Here is a 16,984-nt window from a genome sequence, read left to right as displayed (position 1 = left end):
TACATTATTATTGTTATTATTATTATTGTTATGCTTTTAAACTTCAGTGTAAATTTCAGTTTTCTGTTCATAAGAATATACTGACTGCACCTGTTTTTGCAGATCACACTAGCTTCAGTGTTATTCCTCATTCAGCCTATATTTTCGATGCCCTCAGCTATCAGTAGCTATTTAGTAAATGACCACTTTGTTGTCCACATTGTCCTTGTTTTGAAGTTGCCTTTCTTCGAGTTGCTGTGTGACTCCTGTTTGAAGCCCCAGCCCACCTATTTTTTTCTCCTTTTATCATTCTCCTTTCTCATTTCCACTCTCTCCCCATGTCTGTTTGTGATTGCAGTGGACCTCTCTTTTATGAAATGCTCAACATAGAAGCAGACAATGTTTAGGAGTCCTGAAGCTGCCACTCAAAACTTGGGTGTAGTGAGATCCAGTCAGAATCTTGCATGAGCCACATACCCTGCATCATTCTCCTCAGTGCACACCCCCTCAAATTGTTCAACTGTCCATTAAATTAAAGTACTGAAAATTGTAAGGTGGTAGAATGCGATTGTTCTGGTCCCACTTTTTTTTTTCCCAGCCTCTGCAGTTTTTGGTCTAGGCAGTGAAATTCTTTCAGTATAGGTGTCTATGTACTAGACATTCCAGAAACTTAAAGAAGCCCAGTTGCTTTCTTTCCAAGCTCTCTAAGAATGAATTGCCTTGCTAAGAACTCTTTCTACAATAGTCAAGATCCCGAAAAGATGAGGTGAGTTAGCCTGCTGACATGGTCTTTGTTCCTTTGGTTATACAGTACTGTCCTAGTAATTTGACTAGTCAGCAAATCCGTGGTCTACAAATGATCTTCACAAATTATGATCTCTAGGCTGGGACTGTTTTTGAATTTACAGCCATCTTGATGGAAGTTAACTGACTAAACTAACTAAAATTAAGACCCCAAGACACTGAGTTTCACAATCATCACGGCCACAGTGTCCTTCTTTTGTTCCAGTCATTGTAACCTTTGACCTTCTGTTTTAGTGAAAACATCCATGCAGTGTTGAGAAGGTTTTTGTTCAACTTTGCCAGTTACCTTCAAGCATGTGTACATGTAACTGATATTTTGCTACAGGATCTTCAGCTGGTTGCTTAAAATGTCTAACACTTTGAATCCAAGTGGATTTCAAAGCTAGTCAGCATGGTTGCAGCTGGATGATCATGTCAGTGTGATCTATGAGAGATCAGTCACACATGTGCGTTTCTGTGGGAAATGTGGATTTAATTTACTTTCCTCATTTTAAGCATGCTCATTATACTAATCCTATGTATGTACTACTGCAGTAAATTCATTGGGTGCAATGAATTTAGTGTAATATGGCAGATTGTTTTCAATATCTTCAACTTATTTGGGAATTGTGTTTGGCAATGATGTCCTGTTGTGTTTTTGTCAGGCAAGAGCAGCCAGCGGCATAAAAGGGTTGTTTCACAGAAACCCAAAGCAGGCTTCCCTGGACAGTCACACTGCTGTACAGCACAGCCGTAAGAACCCGTTTGGGGCCCACCTCCTGCGCCGCACGGCCAGTGCACCTACCAAAGGTCAACCCAAAATCAAGAAAGGTTTACCAGACATTGCAATTGACACCAAAGACTACAGCTCAGAGGGAGCTAGTGAGGAACGAGAGTCCAGGGAGGGAGAAAAGGCTTCTGCTGCTACCTCTCAGCACCACAATGGGGATTCACTGGCACCCCAACAAACCAAGGGACCGTGGAACCATTCCGACACAAATTTTCATCCCGAGGAAGGTAAAGGTAAGCGCTCGTTCTACACTCAGCGACGACCAATGAGTGAACCTCTCAAGCGCGCCATTCGGCTCCGCATTCATGATCCGCTGGACACGAAGCCAAATGTGTTTGCACGTTTCGCTGTTAGCAGCTCGGGCAGTGTGGGGATGTCCTCCAACTGCATCACATGTGTGACTGGCTCAAGGGGGAGCCCAGAGGCTGAAAGAGAGGGTCAGGTTGAGCAAAAGTCCAAGGTGACAGATGGGGAGAGACCAAAGAAAAGTAACCACTCTTCCTCATCAAAGAGACAAGTCCAGTCAGAACCTGATGCCATGCCCCGGTCCCTAGGTGCCCAGCCCAACGTACAGCAGGTTCCTCCCACACCCAAGACTTGTATGGAGGCCCAATTTCAGTACTCGCCCATGCCATTCCCCAGATCTAAGTTCAGACAAACACTTGGTGCCCAGTATATCCACAATCAACCTGGTACGTCACAGAGGTACACCCGTTCCTGCAGCATTCCCCGCAGACGATCCTCCAATGCTGTTACACCAGCACCAAGCCTCGCACCAGACTGCAGGAGCACTCACTGTTGGCAGCAGGCGACACCACCCAACTATGGTGCTGTTTATGGCTCTGTACTCACTAAACTGACATACAGTGACATGAATTCAGGTCTCTTGCTCAGTGACAGTAGTAGCTGCCAGAGCTTTGGCAGTCTGAGCAGTTTGGAGTCTCTTCCTACGCTGCCCCCTTGTTCTATTCTTGACACCCGGAAGAGGGCTGTGGGTACCCTTCAAAGAGAGATGAATGCCCTGTTTGCTCAGAAAATGGAAGAGTTGCGCCATAAGTCTCCAATGTTCTTTGCCGGTAAGATGTATCTGAGGCAGATGTAGAACTCACCAGGTAGATGGTGTGCTATAGCAGTATTAGTAGCACGTGCTGTCAGCTTTCCCTTTTGCCGTTAGTTAGATCTGTGTTGTGCAACATGCCTCTGATAAAATGAAGTCAAATCCAACCCCATCAATGGTTTCTTAGAGTTCAGTAGCTTTCATCAAAGCCTCATGATTGAAATTGTTTCAAATTTGCTTATGTCGTTAAAATCCTCTTACTTTATCCACATGCTTGACAGATGAGAAAAATGGTAAGTTTTTGTCTAGAAACCATAGTAATCATTCAATTTGAACAAAGTACAAAAAAACTCAAACTAGACTCTTTTAATTTGTCAAGCAGCTGCTTGTCCTAAACTGTTTTTAGAGAATAATTCAGGGGTATTAAAGCATTTAGTTCAGTTCAAAACATTTCTAAAGATAAGGCAAAATGTGGTAGTAGATCTATTAATTAGGGGTGCAACGATATTCGTATCGATATTGAACCGTTCGTTACAGTGCTTTCGGTTCGGTACGCATATGTATCGAACAATACAACATTTGTAATTTATTTTATCAACTTTCCTTCTGACGATGCTGTCTGTGTGGAGCGCTCAGTGAATCTGCGTTCGACTACTCCGCCTAGGCTGCACTGTCGAGCGCAGATCCACTGAGCGCTCAACACAGACAGCATAGTCAGAAGGAAGAGCGCAGGGCACCTCCCCCACCCTCATTCAGATCTGGCGTTTGGAATTATTTTGGTTTTCATGTGACGTATGACCCTGAAGGTAAGCGAGTCATGGACTAAAGTAAAACAGTATGTTGGATGTGCCATGCAATGCTCAATTACATGGGTGGGAACTAGTGTGTTAGCGCAGTTAGCTCGTTAACGTGTTGGCCGTCTAGCCCCATGCACGGGGCGATCGGCGGTAGCTCGTTAACGGAGATTTGCCGTGTTGTGGCGTTAAGGTCATTTCAACGAGATTAACCTGAAAGCACTAGTGGGAACACAACGAATATGACTGCACATTTACGCCGACATCATCCTAGTGCAAAGACAAAAACAACAAGCATGCTACTAACTTTAGCCGAGTCATTTAGACAGCTGTTAGCACATGATTCTCCTTATGCTGCTGAGAATATAGCCCAGAAGAAGCGGATAGTATAGCTTTTATTTTGGAAAGAGACATTTCTCTGTAATAAACTCTCTTTTCCAAAGATGAGTGATTCCTCAATCAGATACAGGGCTCGCAATATCGCTAGCCCGACGTCCTGGGGCTAGCGATTTTTTCAGTCGGGCTACCAAAATCTATCTCTGCCCTGCCCGTCGGGCTATTGTAGGAAGGAAAAATATATGTCAATGCTTTTGCATTCTTTCGGAAATGTAGCTGGGTAATTATGTCATTGGCATCGGTGAGCCACTGTCAATATGTGACATATTGAAATCGCGTTTGAATTTGCGCTTGTTTTTTGCTTTCACTTTGCAATCGTGCGAACTGTGTATAGAGAGCGACAGCACTGATCTGTGAGTGATGATAATTTGTGCACCAATTCCTCTGACATCGTCTTATTAATCGTTAGCTTACTATGCAAACATGACAAGTGAAATCTCCCGCAGCTTAAACATGTGAGAGGTTGATCGCGCAGAGAATCGCTGAGCTTATGTGAGTGCGTGTGTAAAAGCAGCAGGATTTATATTTGACTACGATGACCTGGATGACTGAGAACCTTCACAGACAGATATATATTTTAGTTCTGCTGAGCCAAATAAGACAGGTCAGGGTGAAGAAGTGACAGCCAAAGAAAAGCTTACCACAAAACGGAGAAGTTATGACAAATCAGACTATAAGGCAAAAAGAAAGTGCAGCTTTATGGTTTCATGGACAAAAGAATTTCTGTGGCTGCAATATGACGAGCTAAATAACCAGGGCTGCACATAAGTGGTCCGCAGGTGCGCATTCGCTGTCAAAATAAAAAACACGCACAAGGGTTAGGGTTAAATTTAAAAACTGTACTTTTGAGTTAAAATATATATTTATAATTTTAATAAATGACAAATTAAAAAGGCATGAACATTTTTTTGTATCGAAAAAATATCGAACTGAACCGTGAATTTTGTGTATCGTTGCACCCCTACTATTAATTACATAAAATTGCTCTGTAGGATGCTTTGGTTAATGTTTGAAAGGTTAGCTTTAGCAAAGTCTTCATAAAAGTTTAAAAAGATCACTTTTCATGATTTTCGACTACTGTATTTTTTGCACTAAAAGGCGCACTTTAAAGCCTTTAATTTTCACAAAAATTGACAGTGCTCCTTATAATCCGGTCCACCTTATGTATGAATTCTGGTTGTGCTTACTGACCTAGAACCGATTTTATGTGCTACACGGCGCTCAAAACTCGACTTTGGTAAACTACCGCACCGCTTAACCCTCCGGTTACGTTCACCCCCACCCCTTACTTTAGTGTTCCCGGTCAGTTTTAACAGCTCTTGGGTTAACATAAGAAACATTTTTCACCACCAAATTCTGTTCAATGGGTGGGTCAATGGGTCGTTCAGCCTCGCGGAGTAATCTGGGTCCTAAACGCCGTCAGCCTCAGGTCCCAAAGTCAATCACTGATAGTTAAAAACTGTCTAAAATCTTTCATCTTTAATAAAATGATCAGCGTTGCTGCTTTACCAGGTGTAACAATTAAGTTTAACATCCAGGCATCCATGAAAACAGAATTTATTACATTTATGAAATTTAACAGAGTTAGAAGTTAGCAGGAAGTTAGCTCGCTAGCCTCCACCTAAACATGATATAGCATGTTCTGACTGAGAGATTTCTGAAACAAATTAAAACGTACAGCTCTGTTATCACTTCCAACATAAATGAAGACAGAAAACTAAACAGCAGTGACGTTTGTAGAGTTACTGAAGTTGGGCTAGGTGGTATATAATGATGTGCTACGTGATCGCTAGCGACACAGCTATGTTAGCATAACATAAAGACAGTGAAGCTGGAGGATGAACGCGAACTTTTTTCCAATCGATGAAAGTTAACGTGAGGGTTCCCGATGGTTAGGGACAAATGCGATCGCATGGCAGGATGCTGTAAACGGACCAAACTTCAATCAGGAGACCAACTGAGATAATCCATCCACAATACGAGGTTAGTGATTAATATACTGCAACAACATGGGAATAGAGCAGCTGTGATAGAATTCAACATTAATGAATCAATGATACGGAAGTGAAGGAAGCAAGAAGAATGAGATGAGTAAAGTTTGACTTAACTGACTGTTTTGTTTCATTTAATGCACCTTATAATCCAGTGCACGTTATGGTCTGAAAAATATGGTTTGTGTGGATGCGAAAGAAATTATTTTTTGATCGGGCAAGGATTGCCCACATCCATCTTAGAAAATGTTGTTCAAGGACATCTGGTGCTTCAGAGATGTGTTCTTCTATTTAAAATATAGAAATACAAAGAATTTGCCACCAGAACAACTATCCATGGAATGTTTCATGGGTATTTGTTTCGGATTCTGGATTTTGCATTGAATCTTATAAAACCCTTTACTTTACTTCACCATTGCATTTAATAGCAATCAACGTATATTCAGCTTGAGTCCTGAAACCGAGAATATTTTAGGTACTTAATTGACAACCGCTGAGTCCTGCGAGTCACGAGGTACTGGTGTCTGAGTTATGTCCACACAATCCCCCTTTGAGCCACACATTACATTTTTTAGAGGAGTTGACTTCCTTATAAACACCAGCTGTTCTACCTAAACTGACTCCCCTTGAGCCCTTTGCAGTTCATCATGTGATTGCCATTGCTGTTTGATGAACCTTATGGGGGAAGCAAGTTTGTGTAGGGAGCTGAATTACAAGTTTTCTGGCCTGATTACAAGCTGACATCTGTTAAGTCATATGATGCTGGCAGATAAATCCTTTCTAGCAGCGTTATCTATTATCTTTCTTTTCAGTCTAACATGGAGAGAGATTTGTTCTGATATGGAGACCAGTTTTTGTGAGGATGTTTTTTCTTCTGTCCAAAAAGCTGTTTCCTTGCTTACAGTCTTTCTCTTCTCAGTTTGTCTAAATTACCCTTTTCCCTCTGTGTCCCTTTTTGCATGCTCTCTTTCCATCCTAGTGCAGAATTGAGAGGATGACCAAAGTCAGGTAAACTTTGTTAAATGCATGCAGCCTCTTAAATTCATCCATCACCAACTTTTCTCTTTCCCACCATAGTTGTTTGTTCTCATCCTGTTCTCAAAAATACTGTACCTCACCAATGCACCAATTCAGCTTCATCTGTGTTTAGGGGTTTAAATAGAGACTTGGTGTGGACAAGTGGAAAAGACAATTCATTAAACTAATGTCACAGGACCTGCATGATGTAGTACAAAAAAACCTTAAAAAATTTAAAATTTAAGTTGGATTGTAATTATCATTTAAAAAAAAAGTGGCTAAAATATTTGAAAGTCCTTATATATTTCCTGGAGCTTTTAAGGTTATAGTGAAGTTGATGAGCATTAACATCAAGCTATGGGAAAGTGTTATTGAAGCTAGGTTAAGAGGAGAGGTGATCATCATATCTCTCCTATGGATCACGTTGAACTTATATGGCTGTAAGACCTAGATACCAATGGTGGTCTGGGATTGGAATATTTAATGCAATAGAGTCACTGCATTGGGGCGTGATTTGAGCAAAGGGTCCATGAGCACCCCAGGACGTAGGAATAAAGAGAGACGACCACCCCAGAGCCAAGCGCTCTTTTTCAGGTGTGCTACACTAAGTCTAACACTCACAGTTTTCAGCTGAAATACACCACAGGGTGATCAGCCCTTTTTCCTGCTGTGACAAAACTACCCCCAGCCCTGTGTGCAAAGTATCAGTCCTCAGAATAAACGGGAGGGAAGAAGTTAGGTCTGGAGCAGGGTTTCACATGAAACACCACCTGGCATTGCTGCATCCACAGGACCAAATTGGGGGCAACTTTCTGGGTGAGGTCTGTTAAGGGACTGGTCTGCTCCCCAAAGTTCGGGACGAACCAGCCAGCCCCAAAACTGCCTCACCTCCGTTTTGGTTTTGTTACAGACAGGATGCAATGACTGCTGGCCTCGCCATCTGAGAGCGCACCTGTCTGCCTCTCAGGTGGTAACCCTCATACAACTGCAAACATTTTCAGGTTGGCCATGAACCCCGAACCCCCACCTCAGCAGAGACTACATGACTGCAGCCACCTGCTGCACATGCTCTGCACAGATGTTACTGTGAATGATAACATCATCCAGGTAGGCGGCAGCTTATGCAGTGTGTTGCTGCATCACCTGGGCCAAGAAGAACTGGAATGTGACCATGGCTCCATATACAACCATATGGAGTAGAGAAGGCTGTTTTTTCCTTAGACTCTGGAGACAAGGGAATCTGCCAATGGTGCTTGGTCAAATCAAGTATTGTGGAAAATTGAGCAGTTTGTCAACCTGGAGTATGGGATACGCATCAAACTGTGACACCACGTTTACCTTGTGCTAGTCTACACAGAACTCTACAGAATCCTCTTTTCATCACAAGAACCAAGAGGTCATACCATCCACTGTATGGCTCTTCTATTACTCCCATCTCCAGCATATCAGCCAATTCCTTCTGAAGTATTTGCCTTTGTTTGTAGGTAATTTGTAGGGCAGTGAACACATCGTCATGCCAGGGTGAGTTTCAGAATGAGAAACTCACCCTTCCTTAATTATTCCAACACTCCCCCTGGCTCCCTGCCAAATAGTTTAAAGGAATAACATCTTGTGGAGTCCTGGGATGATAGATGCTTGTCTGAATAGACTTAATGCCCAATAATTCAGCGCACCAGTGTTTGCCGCACTGGCCAATCAGTCTCCAGACACCTACATGATTCTGCTGTGGCATTGAAGATGTCCAGGAATGCAGATAATCTGTCTCCCATCTTGTCCAGCATGATAGCTTGTGCTGTGGGGAGCTGTGAGGGTGGACCCATATCAAGCCACCAGGTTGTCCAGAACCTGAGTTTCACACTTGGCCTGGACCTGCAGGTTCTCCAGCTGCTTAAGCTGCACTGCCTCCTACTGTCGGTGTATTGAAGCCAGTTCTACCACCACCTGAACCAATGTGTGCACCAGCTACACGGGCTGTCGGTCCAACATCTTCACGTGGGGGAAAGTTGGGTGCCAATTTAGCAAATTGCTGCTACAGGAGCTCCCAACACATGCACCATCTCACACTGTGTCTTTGTTCAGTGTTTTCTCTTTTATTTTCACACAATTTATTTTGTACTGATGTTTGCTTTACATCACTGCCCGCCAGCTGTGGTCACTCTCCTCTTCTGCCAGTTCCATTTCTTCTACTGCATAGTAGTCCCACACATCGTCCCTACTATTGTATAAATATGAGAGACATGGTTTGGCAACTACTGCAGTTAAGCCATACACCAATCCTGCCACCACAGCAATAGCACTAACAACAAGACAGGAGGCAGAGCTAGAGGAAGCAGAATGATCAGGAATAAGAATGAGTACATCAAAGGGATAGCTTAGGTTGACCAAGTTGGAGAGGACAGATTGAGATGGTTTGGACATGTGCAGCAGAAGGATAGCAGATACTTTGGCCAAATTATGTTGTATATCAGGCTGCCAGGGGGGAGGAAAAGAAGAAGACCTCAGACAAGGTTCATGGGTGTAGTGGCAGATGTCATGCAGAGAGTTTGTTTGACAGAAGATGATGCTAGTGACATAATGAGATGGAGCCACTGTGGTGAACCGTAAAGGGAGCAGGCAAAAGAACAGTGCAAAAATTCAGGTCTTACACTGGGACGCCATTATTCTTGCTAGTGTTAGCTAATACTGAGATTGTAACTTTAGCTTTCTGTCATTTTACTGGCAACATTGAGAATAAGCCATTGTGCCACACAGCTAAGATACAACTGCCTGGTTATTGTTGTTTGACAACTTTAGTGCTTTAGGGCATGCTACTCATTTCTGAGCAGAAATGAGTAGCATGCCAGATTATTTCATCAGCTTCATGGTACTGACTTATGTATGATTTCAAAAGCATTTATTTTAGCCAATATTAAATTATGCAATATACAAATCATTAGCATGTCAATATCCAAGCTGATACCAAATACATCAGATCAAAGATCTCCAGTTTTCAAATTGATTAGGTTTTATTGCCACTGGGTCAGTATTGTGATCAAGCTTATAGAGTTCCTTCTTTTTTTCGACAGATTGTTCTACAGTACACAGACCAGATGCCCCTCTTCCATTTCTTGCACTAAACCCCAGAAGACACCGAGAGCATCCGTTCTGTTCATCCTGCCTCCACTCAGGAAGAGTATTCACATCGCTCCTCATTTACATCAGTACATTCAACACAGCACACCATTCCTTCAAATGGGATGGTACACAGTCCTATTGTGGTGAATGGAGATGCTATGAAACCTTCTACAGTTTCCAAAACCACATCCCTCTTCCTGGCAAACCCTGTTGAGAAAATGTTACTATCAGGATACAGTAAAGACCCCAAAACCAACAAAAACACTTATTTTTACATGGAGCACAAATCAAACCAAACCAGGACACTACAGCAGAAACAAAAAGTGATTCAAGAGTTAAAGTCTGATGACCAAGCAGAGCTACCTCCTCATGCAACCGTGTCGGCTAGAACTCCTGCAGTCCCTCCAGCTCAGATTAGGAGAGCTTCTTTTAGCCAAGTGCCATCTCACATTCACATAAGAAGAACAAAAAGTGAGGGCCATGCTCGAGGAAATGTAACCTCAGCTAGGTTGGCTCAGTCAGCAGTACCAGAGATCTGTGCAGATGCTACCGTGAATGATTGTTTTTGGAGGAAACTGGAGGCAGGCAACCACCAACAGCTGGGCCAGCTGCTGTCACCCAGCGTTTGTCTGCGACAATGCAAGAGCAAGTCAAACCTCAATCTTTAGCAAAATGAGTGCCCCAAAGATCAGCTTAATCTCTGTCTTCTGCAGAATCACTGGTAGAGTGAGCCAGCAGAGTGAGTCAAAGGAGCCACACCTGGAGCCAGATCTTCATAGAGGAACTGAAGCAATCTTCATCCCCTCCAGCTACATCCACAACAGCTACAGCTTCTTTGTCCAAAAAGCCTTGGAGATCTGACCTCTGATGACATATGGTGCAACTTTGATAGTAAGTACCACAGCATCATCTGCAGTTTCACTGTTAGGCAAACCAAAGACCAATTCCCAAATGGCAGCCCACAGAACTCAGCCAGTCACTTTACAGAACACTTACGGAAGCTGACTGATGTGGAGCCCCTGACTGCTGGAGATTTCGCTTCACGGGTCTAAAGAATTCCCAGGAGAGCAAGGTGATAAGACCCTGGTTCGAGGGACTGCCTCCAGGAGCCAAAGCAGAGTGTGTGGTACGTTACAAACCGGGCCAGGGAGGCCAAGGAAAGACTGAAGCTTCAAAGTGTTCCAGTACAGAGGTGCAAGCTTTAGGCTTACTCTTAGCACTGGTAGTAGCCCCATTGAGGAGCTTGGGATCCCCGAAGGTGCTTGTTTCATGTCCCAGAGTCCTTGCAGATGCCCTGCTGAGTCAGCACATGCCTCCCCTATACAATCCCAAACCTCCACCGACCCTGAAAACATTACAGTTTCTTTTTTGCTCAATCTCTAAGAACTGGCTGACTTTAAACTGATTGTAAGAGAGAAAGCCTGAAACTAGTATGGAATAAATTTGCTCCAGCAAAAAACTTTTTATTTTATTTATATTATTAATATTTTCTTTCTTGTAGAAAAAGCTGCAAATCTTGCAAAATACTGGTCTAAAGAAAGGTGTTTTACCACTTATTAGTAATCCATGAACAATCTGTTTGACATTTAAATGTTGTATATTTTGAACCAATGATGTACATTTTTTGTGCAATCAGGAAACGTCTTGAAAATGTTCAACAAATACTGAAATCTGTTTGCACAAAATGTTAGATATTTTCCAGAATGTGTTTAGTGACAAATACCAGGAATTTTTTTTTTTTTATGTTGGTTTCGTTGGCTATCATTTGCTCTCATGTTCAAGGGTTTTATTCGTTGTTTCTTTTTTTTCTTTTTTCTTTTTTCTTTTTTTTACAAATACAGTAGCAATACACGTTTACATGTTTTTCAAAGACGTGTTGTTTTTATTTACTTGAAGTGGAATAACTTACTTTGGCTGTGGTAAAAGTTAGATACTATATGCATTTTTATAAGACCGTTAATCCACTAGCAATATTTTTTAAATTGATGGCATGGTATCATTGTGGAAGATGTGTAGTTCAATGCTAAAAGCCAAGGTTCATCTCATGTTTTTGCTGAAGAAAGGAACGATTCTTAAAGTTCTTCATTTCTCTTTGTGTAGTAGTTACAGTGTAATTTGACCAGGTTTTGCTAACATTCTCATCTGTGGCATGCCGCAGCATTTAGATGCTGTGTTTTGAAGCAGTGCTGTACTACCAAGTTTTAGCCCTTTTATGCTGACTGCATGTCTTTTATGTACTGTAACCTTTATCCGAATCTTGTGCTTTTTTTTGCAAATATATTTTATATGAAAATTAATATTCTAAACACTGTTTTTATCGTCTAATGATGATCAAAATGGCATCATGTTTGAAACCCTGTGTTTCCAGTAGTTTGTGATACTAAAATAAGATGAAAATTATGCATTTCAAAGCACGTTTATTCATCAGCATCCTGTATTGTTTGTTTGATTTAGACATTGTGAATTAATGATCTGAATAAATCTTAAGTTAATAATACTGAACATTTCACAGCTCATTTATTTAATTTGTACTTAATCTTGTCTGCAGCCGTCTTAGTTTTTTGACAAAGTCATTAGCTGGGTTAATTCAGCCTTGCACAAGGTGACATGTAAAAGCCCTTGGCCTTGGTTTTGGCAGTGTGCTGGCTTCTCTAATTATGGACTCTGCTTGGGTCTGTGTTTACCAGCCATCACCCCTTTCAACCTTTGGAGGGGAAAAAAAGAACTAGACCCCCTGCAGGAAGACAAAATGTTCCTTGAAGCTTCACAAGAGAGACAAACTTGTTAAGAGATCAGATATTAAAAAGAGACAATACTGTGCTTTTGGACTGGTTTTGGAATCGAGTTGTTGTTTAACTCGGGTTATTTTACTTGTAGCTAAAATATACATTTGCACACAATCATAAAGTTTCAGTGTGAAACACTTCCTAAATTTGGATTTGTGCCTGTTTCCTTGAGACTAGCATTTTCACACTCAAACAACTTTTTTCGTCACAAGTTCCTAGACAGTGAGTTAGGAAAAGGTCGTGCTTTCTGTAGTAAGGTTAAGACCCTACAAAACACCAACTCTGCTTACCATTTTTAAAGATTAGAAACAAATGCTGGTCTTTGTTTTGCCCCCAACTCCCATGTCAGGATGCCAAAAATGGCATTATAATAGTTTAAGTTCGAGAGCCGAGTTAGTGTACTTGGATCTCAAAGTGTTAGGGTTTGACTCTCCAGAGCTGAGGATCCATGCACTGTTTTCATGGTTTCTCAGGACACTGGCATGTCAGTCAAAGGTTTGTCCATTGTCAGGACTGTGATTTCCAAAGCTGACAGCCACCTCTGGCGAGCTGTCAGACACTGCTAGGCCTCTTTCTCAGCTCTGTAAGACTTTGTGTAGCTCGACATGCTCATTTTAGCGCTGCAGACTCTGCTCCAGCCAGCACACAAATACAAAAGACAGCTTCATTAGGATTCCAAGAGATCTACTGAGTCCCTCTTAAAGCTGTATTTATCTCGACAATTTGGCAAGTTTTGGCCTCTCAACTGAAACCTCCAGGCCCTGTCTAGCACTTAAGGCCTGAGAGAATGGTTTTTGTCTCACAGAATGAATGAAGTCTTTCCTTTCAAGATGAAATCACTGCCTGTTTTGTACAAATAAATCAGTTTGGTTTGCAGCTTATACGTAGACATTTTTGAGACAAAGAAACGTGGTAGGGAGTGGGTGTTTGGATAGTTTTAACAAACTGCTGAAGATTAATAAAACATTTGTCCTAGCAAATTAAACAAAGGACATAGCTTCACAGTCACCTCTGTTGCTGTTTTGCAGGAGAGATTGAATTTATGATGATGAATCCCTCATGGTTGGTCAGGAGTGAGAGAAAATGTGCTCCAAAACAAAATCACCCTTCCTCTGAGCCACTGGGACATTCCAGTCCATCCATATGTAAAGCTTACTGCACCACCACACTGTTAAGCTCCCAAAACCCTTGACCCATACCCCGCCCTCCTTTGTTGTTAAAGATCCTGTTGTGTAACCGTGCAAAAACACATGGTAACTGTTTAAAAGTCTGAAAATCTAAGACATAAAGTGATTCTGCCTCAGAAAAACATACCCAGCTCGAGGAAATTGGATACCTCTCAAGACTTTGTAGTTTTTTTGGCCCAGCAGTTGTGGGTTTATCTCCCTGTGAGCCCTTATCTCCTCCCTCTCTGTTTCCCATATAAACCCTCCACTACTTTCAGCCGCACTAAGTCTTTTCAGTGGCCTGCTCACAAGATATTTTTAATTTCTTACTCGTTTTCTTGGACTCGCCCTGTGTCCACAATTTGTTTCTGCATACTGTGCCTGACAGAGCAGAGGTAAGGAAAGAGGTAAGGTTTTTTTTTCTTCATGTCCCAAGTAAAAATAACTGCAAAAAAACCTGTTTAAAAGTGTTGTGTCTGCAGATAATTTCAATGTTAAATCAAAGACATCGCTCGTCATAAACATGGTCATGTTTTCACAGAAATTTAAAGTAGTCTGTGTCATTTACAGGACGGAAACATGAAAGTCTGCATGGCTTTATTCGTTTGTGTGGCAGTCCTGACTGCATGGTTCTTTACTGCAGGTAAGAATAATGCTACATCTGAGAGATGTGCAATCAAGGAAATTGCCATTAGTTCATGAGTTGCATTAGATTTCTAAGCAGGTTTTTAATAATGTTACCTATGATCATGAAACCATGTTCTCTTCCTCACTCTTACAAAGAAGTTTTGTTACCTGAACCAAACCAAACAAAGTCTCAAAAATAAAGCAAAGTCTGAAAATGACAGTTTAACGTGGGACACAAACCCAGGTCTCCTGGTTAAAGGTCTAGTAACTGACTAATGTGATCTTTTACAAACCCTTGTTTCATGTGTAGGGATGTTTTCTGATGAGGCAAAATGTTCTAAGTAAGAACAAACAACACTTCAGCTATCAGGGAATTATACATGGGCACTTGTTATTGCTCAATCTCTGCTCTCTTCCTCAAGTTGTGTTTGCTAATCTTACAAAGTTATTTTCATGTGCATGGGGTTTTTTCAAGTGCTTGACCACATTCTTGTCAGATTTATACATTTTTCTTCCCAGCTTTGTAAAAAGTAGCTGGTACACAAGATGAGGTCTATTACTTACAGATATTTCCCTTAGAGTCGCGTGAAAAGAAGTTTCTTCCAGAGCTAATAATCAGTGTCAGTACATTGTCTTTGTTGTGCCAAGCTTGAAATAATGGTGAGGTACTGATGGGCTGATTAATCGGCACGAGTTTGTGTCTTAGGTCTCCAATTGTTTTTCATTCGTTTAATGTACCTGGAGGTAACTATATCAATAAAACTGAATTGAATAAAAGTTTTAAATCCATCCAACTGTCCCTTAATTATTGCAGCCCCACCCCACAAATGAATACTGGGTATAAACATTTACAATTTCAAAAAAAAAAAAATCAAGATCTGGGCCAACTTTTGATACTTTGTTAACCATGATGTTCCCCATTATCCATTTCTCCATTAGGTTTTATTTTAAACAAGCACTGAAAACACCTCCACGCCTTCAATTAAAACATTTTCTGATTGGACTCTTAGCATTTTACTCTAACTAGCATTAAATTACAACTTTAATGTACGCTATAACTAAAATTCTGTGGCAAGATTTAGACTGCTGGAGGCCTATCAAACTTCACACAGGGGTCCAGTCCACACTGACAGACTCCTATTTCTCACCAGTGGAGGGGCTACTGCCCTACTGTGCTCCAGAAAGCACTGTGATGAATCAATTAACTGTGTGAGAGGAGGACTCAGCAGGCAGGCAGTGAAGTGACAAGCATCTCCGCAGATTGTAGGTCCTGCCATCATCACTAGAGGAGACTGGCATCATGTCATCAGCTTTATATTACCCAACCAGAGCTGCTTTTGTTGTGGTATGCAATTATGAAAAACTTGCACCCCTAGCACCTCTGCATGCCCCACATCCCCGACCCCTACCCTCCCATCATTTTCTCTTCTCTGACAGACCTTGGCAGGGCATGTTAAGTCCTGGCATGCCACTGCTCACAGTTAGAGCAAGAAGAAAACAACTGTGAGTGTCATGAGTAATGATGGGATTGGCTGGGGGGTTTTATCCCCTGATTACATGGTGAAAAGGAGTTGGTCAGTGGTGGTGGGAGGGGATGGTTAGATTAGAACAGGAAAACACATCCTTTAAGACCTCACTTTGATCCCATCAAATGAGCCTTGTCCCCCCCACCTATTGTATCTCGCAACCTCCCCTCACCATGGAGCCAATTTCTCAGCTCTTCTAAAAAACAACCGAAAACAAGACTGTCATTGTCCTTCACTGGCTGTTTGGCTGATTTATTTGCTATGGTTCAGAGAAAAAACACATGAAGGGAACTCAGCAGAACAATATGCTTCATTAGGCTTTTTGAAGCCATACTTTCCATAAGCCTGTAGACTTGAAACCAAACCACTAATCAGACTGAACCCTATTATTTTGATCTGATGCTTAATTACTTTTTCCCCCAAAAGTTCAATGCTGTTTTTCTTTTTCTTTTTTCTGTTCTAGATGCCAAGGAGTTATTCATCACAACCATAAAGGTATTCTTTCTTTGTCTCTTGTTCCTGGCTAGAATGCCAAAGTCCAGCTGTGATACAAAGTCAAGTCAACAATATAAGAATTTATACCTCTTATATACAACTTCACTGTATGAATAGCTCTTAAATCATGTAATACATTATTTTGGAAGACTGGGAATTGATCTTACCCTTGTTGAACTTGAACAAGCAAGCTAATTATCACTAGTTGAACAGTGTCTCTTTAATAGTTTAAAACATTGTGTTCTGGTTTCAAAAACAGACATAAACACTTGTCCTTTATATCGGCAAAGTTGGGTTTTCTGTCCTAGTCGCCATAATTCTTACTGACCCACTTTACACTTCACTGTCAAGTATAAAATAAACCAAATAAACACAGTCCATATGCCATCTTCACAATTTTCATATCGAAGGAAGCTTTAAAGTCTATCTTTACATTTTCAAAGTTAGCTTATATATATATATA

General features: G+C 41.5%; 2 protein-coding genes across 11 annotated transcripts in view; both read left to right on the top strand.

Annotated features, from left to right (window-relative positions):
* Positions 1-12,418, top strand: part of plch2a (phospholipase C, eta 2a) — a 163,020-nt gene extending 150,602 nt beyond the window's left edge. For 3 of the 10 annotated variants that reach the window (XM_014340216.2, XM_014340215.2, XM_005942714.3), the window contains exon 21: positions 1,428-2,884. In XM_014340216.2, coding sequence (XP_014195702.2) covers positions 1,428-2,654 — 1,227 coding nt within the window. In that variant the 3' untranslated portion in view covers positions 2,655-2,884. The other 7 variants (XM_042228677.1, XM_042228679.1, XM_042228680.1 and 4 more) reach the window with 7 other exon arrangements.
* A 1,707-nt stretch (positions 12,419-14,125) lies between these two features.
* The window catches only part of LOC102292543 (glutamate receptor U1), a gene marked incomplete at its 3' end in the record, with an annotated part of 10,488 nt that continues 7,629 nt past the window's right edge, over positions 14,126-16,984 (top strand). Inside the window, 3 exon segments of the mRNA XM_005942713.3 lie at positions 14,126-14,280; positions 14,444-14,516; positions 16,490-16,521. Coding sequence (XP_005942775.2) covers positions 14,453-14,516; positions 16,490-16,521 — 96 coding nt within the window.

The sequence above is a fragment of the Haplochromis burtoni genome, unplaced genomic scaffold (genome assembly GCF_018398535.1).
Source record: "Haplochromis burtoni strain Fernald_Lab_line unplaced genomic scaffold, NCSU_Asbu1 Contig_342, whole genome shotgun sequence".
Lineage (NCBI taxonomy): Eukaryota > Metazoa > Chordata > Actinopteri > Cichliformes > Cichlidae > Haplochromis > Haplochromis burtoni.
This window is presented reverse-complemented; position numbering and strand designations above follow the sequence as displayed.